Source organism: Canis lupus, chromosome 16 (assembly GCF_003254725.2).
Source record: "Canis lupus dingo isolate Sandy chromosome 16, ASM325472v2, whole genome shotgun sequence".
NCBI classification, from domain to species: Eukaryota; Metazoa; Chordata; class Mammalia; order Carnivora; family Canidae; genus Canis; species Canis lupus.
Window position 1 is genome coordinate 6204512 of NC_064258.1, and position 16356 is coordinate 6220867.

General features: G+C 56.0%; 1 protein-coding gene across 2 annotated transcripts; it reads left to right on the forward strand.

The window, feature by feature from the left end:
* The first annotated feature begins 32 nt into the window (after window positions 1–32).
* On the forward strand, window positions 33–16293 carry EPHA1 (EPH receptor A1). Of its 2 annotated transcripts, XM_049094722.1 has the most exons (19): window positions 33–191; window positions 461–592; window positions 1165–1232; window positions 6133–6414; window positions 7856–8258; window positions 8503–8658; window positions 9121–9465; window positions 9607–9734; window positions 9973–10123; window positions 10551–10647; window positions 10873–10931; window positions 11746–11871; window positions 12716–12901; window positions 13064–13125; window positions 13245–13451; window positions 13655–13804; window positions 14091–14284; window positions 15678–15833; window positions 15932–16293. In XM_049094722.1, the coding sequence occupies exons 1-19, from the start codon at window positions 110–112 to the stop codon at window positions 16008–16010; spliced, it is 3063 nt and encodes a 1020-aa protein (XP_048950679.1). In that variant the 5' UTR covers window positions 33–109; the 3' UTR covers window positions 16011–16293. The 2 variants fall into 2 exon arrangements, with proteins under 2 accessions (XP_048950679.1, XP_025289538.1); XM_025433753.3 differs by lacking the exon at window positions 461–592.
* The last annotated feature ends 63 nt before the right edge of the window (window positions 16294–16356 follow it).

The following is a 16356-nucleotide window of genomic DNA, read 5'->3' on the forward strand; positions in this document are numbered from 1 at the left end:
CCCCCGGCGCTGGCCCCGCCCCCGGCGCTGGCCCCGCCCCCGCCCCGCTCGCGCAGCCCTCGCGACCTGACCCAGCCGGGGGCCGAGGTCCCAGGTCCCGGCCGGCGCCATGGAGCGGCGCTGGCCCCTGGGGCTCGGGCTGCTGCTGCTGCTCCGCGCCCCGCTGCCCCCGGGGGCGCGCGCCGAGGAAGGTACCGACCCCCGCCTCCGCCCCCGCCCCCGGCCCCGGCCCCGGCCCCGGGCCTCCCCGCGCCCTCGCCAGCGCCCCGGTGCGCCCCGCCGCCCGGCGACCGCCTGGCCCGGCCAGCCTCTGGTCTTCGACCCCCAGACCCTGCTCTCCCGGCTCAGGCGCCCCGTAACAGTTTGCACCTGGGGGGGGGGAGGGAGCCCCTGACCGCTGCGAGGAGGCAGCGCCCAGACCCCCACCCCAGCATCGTGGGGATCCCTCATTCCCAGCCAGGCTCGGCCTCCCGGGCCCAACCCAGAGGGCAGCGGTGCGAAGAGGCCTTAAGCCATCCTGGGCCCGAGGACAGAGGGACCTGCCGCTGGGGGATGGATCAGAACTCGGGTGCAGGAGCTCCCAGATGTACAGGTCAAGCCTTGCCTGTGAAGGCTTGCACACCCTTCCGGGGCCCTACTTCCCAAGACCCAGAGCTGTGCCTTGTACCCTCACTGCACACCCCCAGCCACAGGCTGAGCAGGCCCTTTGGCAGTAGAAGGGAACCTCCGCACCCACCCGTCTAGGGTCCCCTGCCCACACCCTACCCGCTTATGACCCCCAGGGGCTGAGGTCCTCTCTTGCCCATTCACCCTTCGCATTTGGCCGGTGCCTGGATGCCCCAGGCTGACCAGCCCCTGCCGAGTGAGAGGGTGCGAGTCCTGTGTGGGGCTGCTCTGCCCAACACTTCCTGCCTTGACTTTGGTCAAAGATCCAGCCCTCCAACCCTTGCCCGGCGCTGCCGTCCTCCTTTCACACTCTGGAGGAAGACAGACTAATCCCCAGAGCTCTTCACTCCTCCTTCCTGGGCTAAAGCTCGGGAAGTCACAGCTGTTAGGAACAGGATGTGGGAGGCTTGGGGCTGGGGGCCCACGGGGAGGAATGTGGGTCACACGTGTGGGGCCTCTTCCCCCAGAGGTGACAGGCCCCTCTTCTCCCTCGTGCAGTCACTCTGATGGACACGAGCACAGCACAGGGCGAGCTGGGCTGGCTGCTGGATCCCCCGGAGGATGGGGTAAGTGTCAGGGGAGGGAAGGCTCAAAGCTGCAGGCCAGTGGGAAATGGGCGGAGAGGTGGGTGGAGGAACCGAGAAAAGAGCTGGAAAAACTGGAAGTGTCTCCTCCTCGGGGAGGGGGAGGGGAGGTGAGTCAGAGCCTCCAGAATGGGACAATGTGGGGGGGTCAGGCTTCACCCCATGAAGAACGCCTCAATGCCTGGCTCCTTCCCTCCCTGCCCCTGTGAAAGAGGGCTGAATACTTAGGAGGACTTGGGGGGAGATGAACCCACATCCTCCAGGGAGAGGATGAACCATCCTTGGGGTGGTTGAGGGCTGAGAACCAAAACACCAGATGTGTCCTCACACTGAGGTCCCTCTGTCCCAATAGAGTTGCACAGATAGGCTTCAGAGGGTCAGGGAGCCCCATAAAAGTGTAATGTAAGTTGTGTATACGCACATGGAGACGAGAGCCAACGTTTTCATCAAACCCTTCGAAGGGTGTTTGCCTCCCCAACTAGAGGTCCCTGAGCCCCTGGCACCTTCTCCATCCTCCCCAGCCCAGGCACACGGTACGGTCCAGCTGTCTGAACCTGCTCCGAGTCCCTTCCCACCCTGGGTGTTCTTAAGACCTAGTGAGCAGAGGTAGGCGCCTGTGAGTCCCGGAGAGCACCTTTCCGCCACTCAGCAGAGCCGGCCACAGAACCGTGAGAGGCTGGCCTCAGGCCCTCCTTTCCCCCCTGGTCCTGGACCCCTTTCCCCTTCCTAGTCCAGTGGGAATTGCAATCTCTATTTCTGGGATCGGGGTCACTTGCTTTCTTTCCCTCTGGGTCCTAGGGTCCTGGCTCTAAGTTCTCCCACAGAGTGGCCTATAATTAGAATTAATAGACTAAACCATACTGTATCCTACAGGAGGGGCTGCTTGGAAAATCCTGGGTTAGGCCAGCCGTAATAGGCACCCCGTCTCGTAAAGCAGCTAATCACTCCACAGCGAGGGCCGCAGGTCCATTCGCTGGCTCCCACAGGCCTCCACCCCCGGTGTGCCCCAGCCACCCCGACCCAAATAACTTCCCTAATTGGGCCCGAGTGGAAGCAAGGCCCCTTTCGCAGCTTTGCAGCTGGAGGCAAGAAGACAGCAGCAGTTACATGCTCCCCATGTCTATCTTGTCCCCTCCTTATCTTTTCAACACACACAAACACACTCAGATTCAGACTCCCCAGAATGCACCCATGTAGCAGCCAGCAGCCGGAGTGGTAAGTGAAAGGATTCTTGCTGCTGATCCTGGGCAGCTGGTTCTCCCATCTGTCACTGCGGGAACTGGGAGAGGCAAGTTACAGCTGGGAACATCTGCTCCTGGCTCCAGCTGCAGCCACAGCAATCTAGCTAATGAGCTGCACATTATCCACCTACTACCTTTCCACCTGACCTCCACCCCATGCCTTCCACTTGGCTTCCCCATCATAGCTTCCTCTTAAGAACAGGCCCTGGGTGCCTTCATGGCCTGGACAACCCTTGCCCAATCTTTGAACTCCCTAACATAAAGCGAAAATATGTACCTCAGGTGTTATTGCCCCATGCCACCCAATCCTTAGTTTTTGTTTTTTTAGATTTTATTTATTTATTCATGAGACACAGAGAGAGAGAGAGAGAGGCAGAGGGAGAAGCAGGCTCCATTCAGGGAGCCTGATGTGGGACTCAATCCGGGGACTCCAGGATTATGCCCTGGGCTGACTGCTGAGCCACCCAGGGATCCCCACCCCAATTCTTAGTTAATCGTTCTTTCTCTTGCCTTTTCCCAGATCTGAGAGTAGCAATGAAAGCCCTTGGAAAAGGAAACATTCTAAAGACCTCAGACTTCTCTATAAGCTAAGGGAGTTGCAACCAAAATATCAAGGGGGTATTTTATAGAATTTGAGAGCTCCTTTCTTATATTTATCTGGCAGAAAGAATATGTAAGAATGTCTGAGAAGTTTTTTTTTTTTTTTTTTTTTTTTTTTTTTGAGAAAGAATGAAATGGAACACTTGCCCTACCAGATTATCAGAACGGACAATATCTGTACTCAACTGTAATTAAAACCTGGCATTGCACAAGAATACCCAGGTCAATGGAACAGAATAGAAAACCCACATGAATGAGGTTTTGGTATGAGATTAACACTGGAATGGCAAATCAATGTGCAAAATATAGACTGGACAGTAGATTGACAGCTGGATGTCCATAATTTGAGAAAGAAGAAGACAACGAGTAAGAAGGATGTAAAGTTACATCTCCACTTCATGCTATAGACAAAAAATAAATAAATAAATTCTAGGGAGATTAAAATCTGAACCTAAAAGCCAAACCTACAAAAATGTTAGGAGAGAATATAGATCTTTATGAGTTTGGGATGGGAGAGCTTCCCAAGTGAAATACACAACCCAGAATTCATAGAGGGAGAGAAGATAGATGTTATGATGTGAGATTTTTAAAGGTACCAACATCAAAGACATCATTAGAAAATTAAGTGGCATGATGGGAAGAAAACATTTGAAACATATTTCAAATAAATGATGAACACCTATAATGTAAAAAAAAAAAAAAAAAATCTCATCGAAATGAATATTCCAAAGATAAGAACAGAATATCAGGCAAAGTTTACAAACGTAATTACATAAAAATAGAAATAGCCAGTGAACAAAATAGAAACACACAACCTCCTTCTCAAAATAAAAAATGTTAATTAAAATGGCAAGAAGCTGTATTTTGTCCATAAGATAGGCCAAAAGTAAAGAGATCGTTAATATCCAGGTTTTCAAAAAATGAGGCCTCATGCATTGTTGGTGAAACCGTAAATTGATAAATCCTTTTTGGAGGCCAATCTGACACTATCTTCTTATAAAATTTATAGTATTTACCCTTTGATATAGCAGTTCTACAGAAATCTTTTAGAAATCTGTACATGTAGGGCAGCCCGGGTAGCTCAGCGGTTTAGCGCCGCCTTCAGCCCAGGGCCTGATCCTGGAGACCCGGAATCAAGTCCCACGTCAGGCTCCCTGCATGGAGCCTACTTCTCCCTCTGCCTATGTCCCTGCCTCTCTCTCTCTCTCTGTGTCTCTCATGAATAAATAAATAAAATATTTAAAAAAAAAAAAAAGAAATCTGTGCGTGTAGACTTTAAACAACAGTAGAAAAAAATAAAAAATAAATAAACAACAGTAGAACTGGAAACTACCTAAATGCCCAACAATAGGGGAATGAATAAATAATTCACAGTACATCCATACAGTGGAATACTGTGTTATAGATTGCTAAAAAGAATTAGGTAGATCTATTTATATTCTCGTGAACATCTTTCAAAGACTTTTTAAGGTGTTTTGTTTTGTTTTTTTAGATTTAGATTTTTAAAGATTTTTTCATTTATGCATTTGAGAGAGACAGAAAGAGCAAATGAGAGCATGAGCAGAGGGAGAGGGAGAAGCAGACACTGGTGAGTAGGGAGCCCCGATCTAGGACTCCATCCCACAACCCTGGGTTCGTGACCTGAGCTGAAGACAGACACTTAACGGGCTGAGCCACCCAGGCGCCCCTCAAAGGCTTTTTTTGTTTGTTAAAAACAAAAAGTAGATTACGAAATAGCCTTGTGTCCAAAAAAAAAAATATGTTAAAAACACATACGCAGAAAAATATTCAAACATTTCTCTAGGGGCGCTGAAAATGGTCTGGTGAGCTTTATTCCAAATTGTTCAGAGTGGCTCCCTGTGAAGGGGCAGTTGGGTGAAAGGACTTTCACTTCACGTTATATATGTTTATTCTTTGACTTTTAATAATAAGCGCAGAGAGACATAATGATCCAGAGCTTAAACTCTAGGGGCGCCTGGGTGGCTCAGTGGTTGAGCGTCTGCCTTTGGCTGAGGTTATGATCCCTGAGTCCTGGGATTGAGTGCTACGTTGGACTCCCAATAGGGAGCCTGCTTCTCCCTCTGCCTAGGTCTCTGACTTTTTCTGTGACTCTGATGAATAAATAAAATCTTAAAAAAAAAAAAAGCTTAAACTCTAGAGCCTAGGGTGCCTGGGTGTGTGTCCCAGCTTTGCCTCCTAATAACTGAGTGCATAAGGCAAGTCATTGAACCTTGCGCTGTGACTCAGTTTCCTCATGGGAAGTGCTTGCAACAGTGACTGCCGCATTAGGCTAGCCATTATTATGAATAAGTCTAAAAATTATTTTATTTTATTATTATTTTTTTAAAAGATTTATTTATTTATGATAGACACAGAGAGAGAGAGGCAGGCAGAGACACAGGCAGAGGGAGAAGCAGGCTCCATGCAGGGAGCCCGATGCGGGACTCGATCCCGGGACTCCAGGATCGCGCCCTGGGCCAAAGGCAGGCGCCAAACCGTGGAGCCACCCAGGGATCCCCTAACAATAATTTTATTGTAAAAACAGGTAAGGGGCATGGACTGCATGGTGTCTGGGAGTCCACCCAACCCCGTCCACTGTTGATTTTGATAGTGACCATAACTAGAGGGTTATTAGAAGGAATGAGTTCCCTCCATACAGAAGGGTTCTATGCTTGTTCTTGCCCCCCGAGCTTAGGGGCCTTGATATAAATGTACTATCCTTTTCTCTGAACAAGGAGCCAGACAGGTTTCGTGAGTGAGCGTTTTGCCATCAAAGTCTGTCTTTGCCACGACTCTGCTGACGAGACGGGGAAAAATTGGTGCTCGTGCTTCCAAAGTTGGAGTGGGCTCATTGAAGGCGTCGCTGTTGTCATGCCCATCCTGTATCCAAATAACTCCTGACCCTAAGCACTTAACTCACTGTCCTCAGGCCCATGGTGGGAAGACAGCAGGACAAGTAGCGCGAACCCGGGGAGGTCTAGCGAACCAGAGTCTGGGGGGCAGGTGGTGACTGGGAGCCTGACTCGATTCTCCTCTCACAGTGGAGTGAGGTGCAGCAGATCCTGAACGGGACGCCCCTTTACATGTACCAGGACTGCCCAGTGCAAGCAGGCGGGGACACTGACCACTGGCTGCGCTCCAACTGGATCTACCGCGGGGAGGAAGCTTCTCGGGTCCACGTGGAGCTGCAGTTCACCGTGAGGGACTGTAAGAGTTTCCCTGGCGGAGCCGGGCCTCTGGGCTGCAAGGAGACCTTCAACCTCCTGTACATGGAGAGTGACCAGGACGTGGGCATCCAGCTCCGACGGCCCTTGTTCCAAAAGGTGCTTCTACCCCCACCCGCACCCCCACCCCCACTCCTCCAGTGCCATTTTGGTCCTAACACTGGTTCCCGCCTCACTCTTTCCCAGGACCCCGCTCAGCTAAGGAGAAAGACAAAGTGGCATAAACAGAAAGAGGTCTAGGTGTCAACTAAGGATGAGAATGTGGGCCTAGACATCAGAAGAGGTGGAGTTGAGTAGAGCAGCATCCCCCGCGGCTGCGGCCCACCTCCCAGGACCCCCCGGATGCCTGGGCAGTACTGAACCCCAGATGTGCCACGTTCTTTCCTGCACATCCATCCCCATGCTGAGCGCTCATGTGTAAACCAGGCGCCGTACGAGGGGAGTAACTAGTAATGAACTAGAACAGTCATGACAGGATGCTGCAATAAGTCATCAGAGTAGCCTCTCTCCCTCTCGAACTATGTCATTGCTCTGTAGTCACCCTCCTGGGGGTACCGTGAGACGATGTGATGCCTTGGGAGGAGATGAGCGGAGGCCCATGGCCAGGCGTTGAATCCCGACGTTGCCCCGTCAGGCTGCTATTGACCTGCTGATGCAAGGTCAGACAGAGGATCACCTGCTTGCACCTGTGGCTGATGGCACCGGGTAACACCTGCCACCCTGAAAGCCCAGCCACGGATAAGCAGGAACCACCATGTCTTTCCTACTGTGTCCCGCCTTCAGGCTCCACTGAACCCCTCCGAGGCTGCTTACCTGGTCTTACAGTAGCGTTGATAACGGTGCCAGCCTTCACCTGGGTCGGAGGCTTTGCCTCCACTAACGTAACAGCCTCCCCTGGGGGAGGCTGAGAAGAGGTATTTGGACTTTCCCTATCAGCCTGCAGGGTGCTGGTGTGCGACACACCCCAGGGGTCCACCCGGAGGTGCGCAGGGAGACCGTTCTCTGCAGGCTACGGGCTCTCTCTCTAATGCCATCCGTTTCTTTCCGACTCAAGGAACCGTACCGGAATGCAGAGGTGTAAGGAGCATGTTATTTATAGGATGTGCTCTCATCTTTTTTTTTTTTTTTTTCCGAAGGGAAGACGTTGTAAAGTTTGTTATTAGTAATAAATTAACCATGACGCACTTTATAACTGATCACCTCACTGGCACAGAGGTTGGGAACACCTTCGAATAGTGGAAATTATATGGGCTGTAGCGTCTCACTGCCCGGATTCCAGCCGCACCACATCGTACAAGGTTTTGAACCTGTCCTACTCCTAGCCTTAGTTTCTCTATCTGTAAAGTGGGGCTGGCCATCCGTCCCACCTCACTGGACCCAAACAGCGTAACATGCACAGGACGCTTAGCTCAGTAGCTCACACGTAATAAGCCCTTGGTTTATGCTTGCAGGAACTCTAAGGTATCAAGCAAACAATCATTTTTTTCTGTTCCGTGGGCATGAAGCATGACTTGCCATTCCACCCCCCGCCCCTTCCCAGGTAACTACTGTGGCTGCAGACCAGAGCTTCACCATCCGGGACCTCGCGTCTGGCGCTGTGAAACTGAACGTGGAGCGCTGCTCCTTGGGGCACCTGACCCGCCGAGGCCTCTACCTCGCTTTCCACAACCCGGGTGCCTGTGTGGCCCTGGTGTCCGTAAGGGTCTTTTACCAGCGCTGTCCTGAGGTCGTGCAGGGCTTGGCCCGATTCCCCAACACTCTGCCCGGACCTGGCGGGCTGGTGGAGGTGGCAGGGACCTGCTTGCCCCACGCCCAGGTCAGCCCCGGCCCCTCAGGTGCGCCCCGCATGCACTGCAGCCCCGACGGGGAGTGGCTGGTGCCTGTGGGACGGTGCCACTGTGAGCCCGGCTATGAAGAAGGCGGCAGTGGTGAAGGATGCCTGGGTAAGGAGACTGGAGGAGGCGGTGGGGACATGCGGGGTGGGGGGGGTCCTCCAGGTGCTGGGGGACGGAAGGATGCCTCTGCGCCATCTCAGTGATGTTTAGACTGAGCGGCTGAGCCCCCCTTCCCCCCGCCCAGGGAGGCACCTGTGTTTCTGGTACAAAGGACTGGGGGAGGGAGGGGGAGTGGGGATGAGCCTGCCTGTAAAGGCTGGACATCCATGGCTCCGCTGCATTCTCTCTCCAGCCTGTCCCAGCGGCTCCTACCGGGCGGACGCAGATGCGCCCCATTGTGTCAAGTGCCCAGGACACAGCGCAGCTGAGTCCGAGGGGGCCACCCTCTGCATCTGCCACAGCGGCCATTTCCGAGCCCCTGGGGAGGGCCCCCAGGTGTCCTGCACACGTGAGTCCCGGGTGGCGGGGCAGGACTTTGTCCAGCCCGTGTTAAGGTTGGAATTCTCCAGAGCTTTTCTGATAGTGGGCATCCTTTAAAGTGTCGGATGCTTAGAGGACATCTGGATGGCTCAGTGGCTGAGCATCTGCCTTTGGCTCAGGTCATGATCCCGGGGTCCTGGGATCGAGTCCCGCATCGGGCTCCCTGCAGGGAGCCTGCTTCTCCCTCTGCCTGGGTCTCTGCTTCTCTCTATCTGTGTGTCTCATGAATAAATAAAATCTTAAAAAAAAAGGGGGGGGGCAGAGACTTTAGGCTCCCCTGCCCCAGAAGAAAGCAGAAATGAGGTGAAGGTCCTTTTCCCTCAGTGGGAATCTCTCAGCAAGGCCTTCGGAGGTGGGAGGAGGCAGGGGCCAGCAGCTTGGACAGAGCGAGAGCGCAGCTGGCTCCTCCCGACGGCTCTTCTCCTTACAGGACCCCCCTCAGTTCCCCGAAACCTGAGCTTCTCTGTGTTGGGGACTCAGCTCTCGCTGCGTTGGGAACCCCCGGCGGATATGGGGGGGCGCCAGGATGTGAGGTACAGCGTGGGGTGTTCACAGTGCCGGGGAGCAGCGGTGGACGGGGGGCCCTGCCAGCCCTGCGGGGGAAGTGTGCGCTTTTCCCCAGGAGCCAGCGGGCTCACGGCGCCAGCCGTGCGCGTCAACGGCCTTGAACCCTACGCCAACTACACCTTTAACGTGGAGGCCCAGAACGGAGTGTCGGGGCTGGGCACCTCCACCCCCGCCAGCGCCTCCCTGAGCGTCAGCATGGGCCACGCAGGTGAGCAGCCGGGATGGGCCTGGAAGAAACCAGAAGGGCTGAGGACTCCAGGGCCAAGCGGATGGGCGGGAAGCAATCGAAACGCTGTTGAAGCTCTTTCCTCTTTCTTTCCAAACCCGCTGGACCCCTCCCGGCTCCCAGAGTCCCTGTCAGGCCTGTCCCTGAGGCTGGTGAAGAAGGAGCCGCGGCAGCTGGAACTGACCTGGGCAGGATCCAGGCCGCGCAGCCCCGGGGCGAACCTGAGCTACGAGCTGCACGTGCTGAATCAGGTGCGGCGGGGCTGCGGGACCGTGTCTGGGGTCCCCGCCGGGCACACCCCGGCATCCCCAGGTACGGGGTGAACGGAAAACTGACCAAAGTGAGCTGTGCGGCTTTCTCAGGTCAAAACCCTACAGGGAGCCCTGCCCTGACCGCTCCCCGCCCGTCTCCATGGGATCCCAAGACTGGCCATCGCCTCCGCCCGGTTGGGCTCGGCACAGGCCAGCTGACGTTAGCTCTCATCCACAGGACGAAGAACGGCATCAGATGGTTCTGGAACCCAGGGTCTTGCTGACTGAGCTGCAGCCAGACACCACGTACATTGTCAGGGTTCGAATGTTAACCCCTCTAGGTCCTGGCCCGTTCTCCCCTGACCATGAGTTTCGGACAAGCCCACCAGGTGAGGGGTTATCCCGTGTTCTACCCCACACCCATGCACCTGTCACCCCACTGAGGCTTCTCAGACCCTGGCTTCTTCCCATATGCACACGCACAGACGCACACTTAGAGGCTGCCTGGGGTGCGGAGAGCCCCCCACAGACCCACACGAAGCCCCTGCCGCATCGTAATCTCCTCAGATACCCCGACCCTGGATGCGGCCTTCCAGTGTCCTGTGCACTCTCCCAAGCCCTCGGGGTCGTGCTCGTCAGTGGGCAGCCCCAAGCTAGTGGTCCCAGTGTGAGGCTCTGTCTCACACACCCCCATCTCCTTGGGTAGGGGACCCCCCTGTGGCCCACTGAGGGCTCTGCCCCCGGGCATGCCCCGTTAGCCACCATCATTGCTGTGGCCTCTGAGCCCTCCAGCCTTCCTCACGCCACGTGCCACAGTTTCCAGGGGCCTGACCGGAGGAGAGATTGTGGCCATCATCTTCGGGCTGCTGCTGGGTGTCGCTCTGCTGATGGGGATGCTCTTCTTCCGATCAAGGTGCTGCTGCTGCCCCTCCGCGGCCACCACCCGGGGTCCCTTTGCCTGGCCAGAAATCCCAGAACGCAGCCCCAGCAACCCTCCCAGCCCTTAGGACGAAAGCTCCAGCGTACCCCCCACGCCATCCTACACCCCCACCCTGTCGTTTGTGGGAATAGCCCAGCCGGAGGGCCCTGGGCCAGTCCTAGGACTCTGAAGAAGCTGTTCCCCCCCACCCCCCCACAGGAAAGCGCAGCGGAGACACCCGCAGAGGCAACGTGACCGTGTCGCCGAAGTGAACCGAGGTGAGCCCAGGGCACCTGTGCGTATATGTGGTGGTGGAGCGGGGTGGGGGCAGCGGTATTGGGACGTGCCACGGAGATGGAACCAGAGAAGCCACATTTGCCAGGCCAACTCTGGGAGCACGGGTTGGGGCTGTTGTCTCTAGGGCTTTACTGTTTTGCCACCTAATTAACTTTGGTTAATTAACTTTGTAACGATAGCCCCCCAGAGGCTCTGTGCAATTACCTGTTAGCTCTTGCTGCCTCTGTTCCGACACCTGGGCCCGGGGCGGCCTCCCCCGTCCTGGCTGGCCAGGTCTGTGGGCTGAGTCTCAGCGAGGAAGCGATTGCTGGCAGGCCCCTAGAAGTCCTCCAGGGCATGTGGGCTTCCTGCGGGTCACCTCATTAGGTGTCCCACGAAAGGGGTAGTCAGTGGTTCATCCAAGTGAAAGGGTGGGAGTGAGGCTTGTCTGGGAATGTGCATGAGGTGTGAGTGATCGGAGGAGTATGGCTAGCAGGGGTGAGGAGGAAGGGCGAGGAATCTGAAGTGTGGTCAGTGAGCCGTGGGACGATTGGGTAACCGGAGGCCGTGAACAGCTTTCAGGCCCGGGTTCTGGCCCGCAGCTCTGGGCCTCTGGGGGCAGGGACGCGGAGCTTTGCACATAGACAGAGGAAGGTTTTTCTCCCACTTTAGCCAAAATGGGACTCCTAAGAGAGCAGAACAATGAAAAGTCTGGGGAGTGCTGTTGGCCCCAGCTCCCCTCACCACCACCAAAAAATCCTCCCGAGCCCTCACGCTGGGGCTCCTGTGGCCGAGCCCTCCCTGTTCTCCCCACAGAGGACAAGCTGTGGCTGAAGCCTTATGTGGACCTCCAAGCGTATGAGGACCCTGCCCAGGGAGCCCTGGACTTCACCCAGGAGCTTGATCCAGGCTGGCTGATTGTGGACACTGTCATAGGGGAAGGTGAGCCCTGCGGGTCCCCTCTGCGTGGCAGCACGGAGCTGCTCGCCAGCTGGTCTCTCGGCTGCCCCAAGGGCTCCTAGACGAGTTCCCTCTCTGCTCTACCCTGTATCCTGCTTGAATCGCTGTGGTCAAGTTGTAACCCCCTTATCGGGTGTCCTAGAGCAGCCCCTGCTTCCTACACAATCTGCTTCTGTGGTTATGGAGTTTCTGATTAACAGCCCAAACATGTCATGTTTGTCAACAGAAGGGTCGCTGTGCCCAGGCTCAGGCTATTCTCAGACGGCTGCGAAATGTGGGAGAGATTCAAAGCCTCCCTTACCCCGCATTCCCCCCCAACCCGGGCCCAGTGTCCTTGGGCCGCCCTGATCCCTTGGGTCACCGGAGGAAATGGATCTGAGCAGAGAACAAAGCTTGGCAGTGTCATTGGCAGTTGTGCAGCCGAGCCAGCTGAGCTGTGACCGGAGGAGCTCGCGGAAGAGACGAGGCAGTGGTTAGCCTCCCCCGTCACTGGAGCACTGGCCCTGGACCAGCCTGTCCTTGCTGAACACAGCCCAGGGCCACCGCACAGCCACGCTCACCGGGCATTTACTGAGCCCCTCCCCTTAGCCAGGAGCTGTACCCACCTGGGGGGACAGTATTGAATAGGTTGCAGAGCTGCACTCCTCTTCCAGACTCCCGTCTCCTTCCCCAGGAAGTGCAGCACGAGAGCCCCTTTCCCGGAAAGGTCAAGCCACTTTTCTGATCCAGAGAAGAAAAGAACCAGGAGACTGGAGGATACTGCTGCCCGTCCCCCTAGGGGAGCCTGCCGGGGCATCCGGCCATGGCCTGTTTTCTTTCCACCCAGGAGAGTTTGGAGAAGTCTATCGAGGGACCCTGAAAATCCCTAGCCAGGACTGTAAGACTGTGGCCATTAAGACCTTGAAAGACACGTCTCCAGACGGCCAGTGGTGGAACTTCCTTCGAGAGGCAACTATCATGGGCCAGTTCAACCACCCGCACATTTTGCACCTGGAAGGCGTTGTCACAAAGCGTACGAGCAGCGGTCCCCGAGAGCATGGGGAGAGAAAGAGGAGGAGAGGAGGGTGTCAGACCCCCAGGAGAGAAGGGGAAATATGCTGCCGGGGGCAGGAAGTCTGGTTCTGGGTGGCGATGGGATACAGGCTGCCGTGCTGACATGTGCTTTGTGTCTCAGGAAAGCCCATCATGATCATCACGGAGTTTATGGAGAATGGAGCCCTGGATGCCTTCCTGAGGGTGAGGAGGGCGGAGAGCCAGCTGGGAAGGGGAATGCACCCATGGACCCCGGGGTTTGGCTCCTGGTTTGGGAAGGAGACCCCGCCCATTCCCTGACTTGCCCTCTCACCCTGCTGCAGGAGCGGGAGGACCAGCTGGTCCCTGGGCAGCTGGTGGCCATGCTGCAGGGCATTGCATCTGGCATGAACTACCTCAGTGACCACAATTACGTCCACCGGGACCTCGCGGCCAGGAACATCTTAGTGAGTCAGAACCTGTGCTGCAAGGTGTCTGACTTCGGCCTGACCCGCCTCCTGGACAACTTCGATGGCACCTATGAAACCCAGGTTAGAGCCGTGTCGTCATTACGTGCACGCGCACATACACACGATTATGTGTCGTACATGTAGTCACACATGCACAAGTACAGGACACATGCTCTTGTGGACACGATAGTCATGCCTTTGCACAGGTGTTTTGTTGTGTGCGCCGCCCCCCTCCCCCCAATGCCCTGAAACACATCACCTTTCTGTTCTACGTGCCCTGTTAGGGGGGAAAGATCCCCATCCGTTGGACAGCCCCTGAAGCCATTGCCCACCGCACCTTCACCACAGCCAGCGATGTGTGGAGCTTTGGGATTGTGATGTGGGAGGTGCTGAGTTTTGGAGACAAGCCCTATGGGGAGATGAGCAATCAGGAGGTAAGCCTGGGGTCCTCTTCCCATGTCACCTCACTCCTCGGCTCCTCCCAAAAGCCTCCCATGGCTCTTGCCTGCAAATATCCTATTCCTTCTTCCTGACCCAGTTTTTCTGCACTCTTGTTCCTGTCCCCTTTGCCTCATTCCCTGTTCTCGTCATTACTCTCAGGGGTGAGTAGAGGCTCTATTGCAGTGATCTTGTGTGAACGGAGATTTCTCAGGGGCTCCCAGGGAAGGTGACCCTCCAACCTCAAGGCCGCTCCACCACCCCCCACCCCGCCCACGGCAGGTAATGAAGAGCATTGAGGATGGGTACCGGCTGCCGCCTCCCGTGGACTGCCCTGCCCCTCTCTATGAACTCATGAAGAACTGCTGGGCCTATGACCGGGCCCGTCGGCCCTCCTTCCACCAGCTGAAGGCACATCTGGACCAGTTGCTTGCCAACCCCCACTCACTGCGGACCATTGCTAACTTTGATCCCAGGTAACCACACTGGAGAGGGCACAGGGTTTCGGAGGGCAGGTGTGGGAGAGGAGCGTTCAGCTGCATTAATGAGCTCTGGACAGAGCACAGAGTACTGCTGAGGCAGGAGGAGTCTGAGCCCTTGCGGGACAGTCTACCCTGAGGGAGGACACACCATCCCGTCCTTGTCCGGTGGAGGACAGGAAGCGAGCACACAGAGGATGGAAAGCGATAGGTAGTGCTTATGACCTGGTATCTCCTCCGGGGAGCTCGGTCACTAGGGTGGGGAAGACAGAGCAACCAGCAGGTGCCAGTGGGAGGCATGTCATTACTGGGAGGGGCAGCCTTGTGGGGTCTCCCAGAGCACACGGCAGGCATGGGTTAGGGCGCTGAGGGCGGGCTTAGTGCGGGATGGCAGCAGTGTTGTTTAGGGACAGTGGCCAGAGGTGAAGCTGGACAGGTGGAGGACCAGCTCTGCTGAGAAGTTTGGACTTTATCCTGAGCATGGAGTACTATCGACCGATTTTGAAATTGGAGGGACTCACTCAGAATCGTGTTTTGCCAAAAACATCGCCAGAGTGTGGAGAATGAACTGGTGGCAGGGCTGAGGAGGGGGAGCGGGGTGGGCATGGCTGGACTTTGAATGCTCAATCCAGTAAACCAGCCCTGGCATGCTGGCCTCTGTATCAAACCACCATATATAACCTTGTTTCTGGGAGAAAATGTGCTCCAAGTTCCAACTTTTGCAACTATCTTTTGGAGCAGGACTCCCTCGTATACTGGAGACTGCATGTGCTAATCTTTCTGGAATGTTGAAAATTTTTCCCCCAGCAGATTTACTTTGCTAATGGTTTTGGCTCTGGCTGGCTTGAGCACAGGAACACTCATTGTCTCGTGGGTGTCGGAGGGCAATAATAACAGCCGGGCTTGGAGGGGGCAAGCGGTGGCGGCTCCCAGAATTCACAGGGGCCACCCAGACAAGGGCAGGGCCATGCCCGGCTTCCGAGGCCTCAGCTCCCCTGCCTCCTGCATCTTTCCTTTGGGCTGGGAGAGTTGACACTTGGGAGTCAGTCCCCAGTCAGTCAGCCGGAACTGGCCACTCCAGTGGGAGGTGGGCCGGTCACACGCTTGTGTGTGGCAGGGCTGCCACCCCCCTGGGTCTTTCAAAGCAGCAGGACTCTCAGCCCGCCCATTGCTGTGAACATGCCAGGAATCAGGCCAGGAAATGAGTTCACAGACAATGGCCAGGCTAATCCACAAAGTCCAGATAATCTCTGTGCTCAGACACCCAACTTGAATGCCGGCCGCAGATGCTCAGAGGCTGAGCCCCAATGTCAGGGAAGCTGGAGCTGGAAGGCAGAGGACAGCCCCCGCATCTCCCTCCCATGTGACTGGGGTACCCGGTGTCCCGCAGGGTGACGCTTCGCCTGCCCAGCCTCAGTGGCTCCGACGGGATCCCCTATCGAAGCGTCCCCGAGTGGCTGGAGTCTATACGCATGAAACGCTACATTCTGCACTTCCGCTCAGCGGGGCTGGACACCATGGAGTGTGTGCTCGAGCTGACGGCCGAGTGAGGACCTGGGGGGGGGGAGGGGAAGGGGGGGCTGGGCACGGAGAACTGCGGGGGGGTTAGGCCCACACTCAACAATCCCCTTTCGTTGCCCACAGGGACCTGGCCCAGATGGGGATCACGCTGCCAGGACACCAGAAGCGCATTCTTTGCAGTATTCAGGGATTCAAGGACTGAGCCCCTCCCCCACCCACCCTGTGGGGGCAAAGGGGCAAAGACGGGGGCCATGGTCACTCCCCATGGCCCTCCCCTCAGCCTACTTATGTAGGCCTTTGGTGCTGCTCCTGCCCACCCTTCCCTGAGGAACTCACCTCTGGGCCCGGGAGCCTTTGTTTTAAAAAGGGAGGTAGGGGTGGAAGTGAAAATGTAATCGTGGGGGGGACCTGGGGAAGGGTTTAATATATATACATATACATACATATATTTTTGTAAATAAACAGGAACTGAGTTTTCCCCTTTACCCCTGGCTCTTGTATTCCCTGTACTTCCTCTACCCCACCCATGAGGGCCATATGCACAAAAG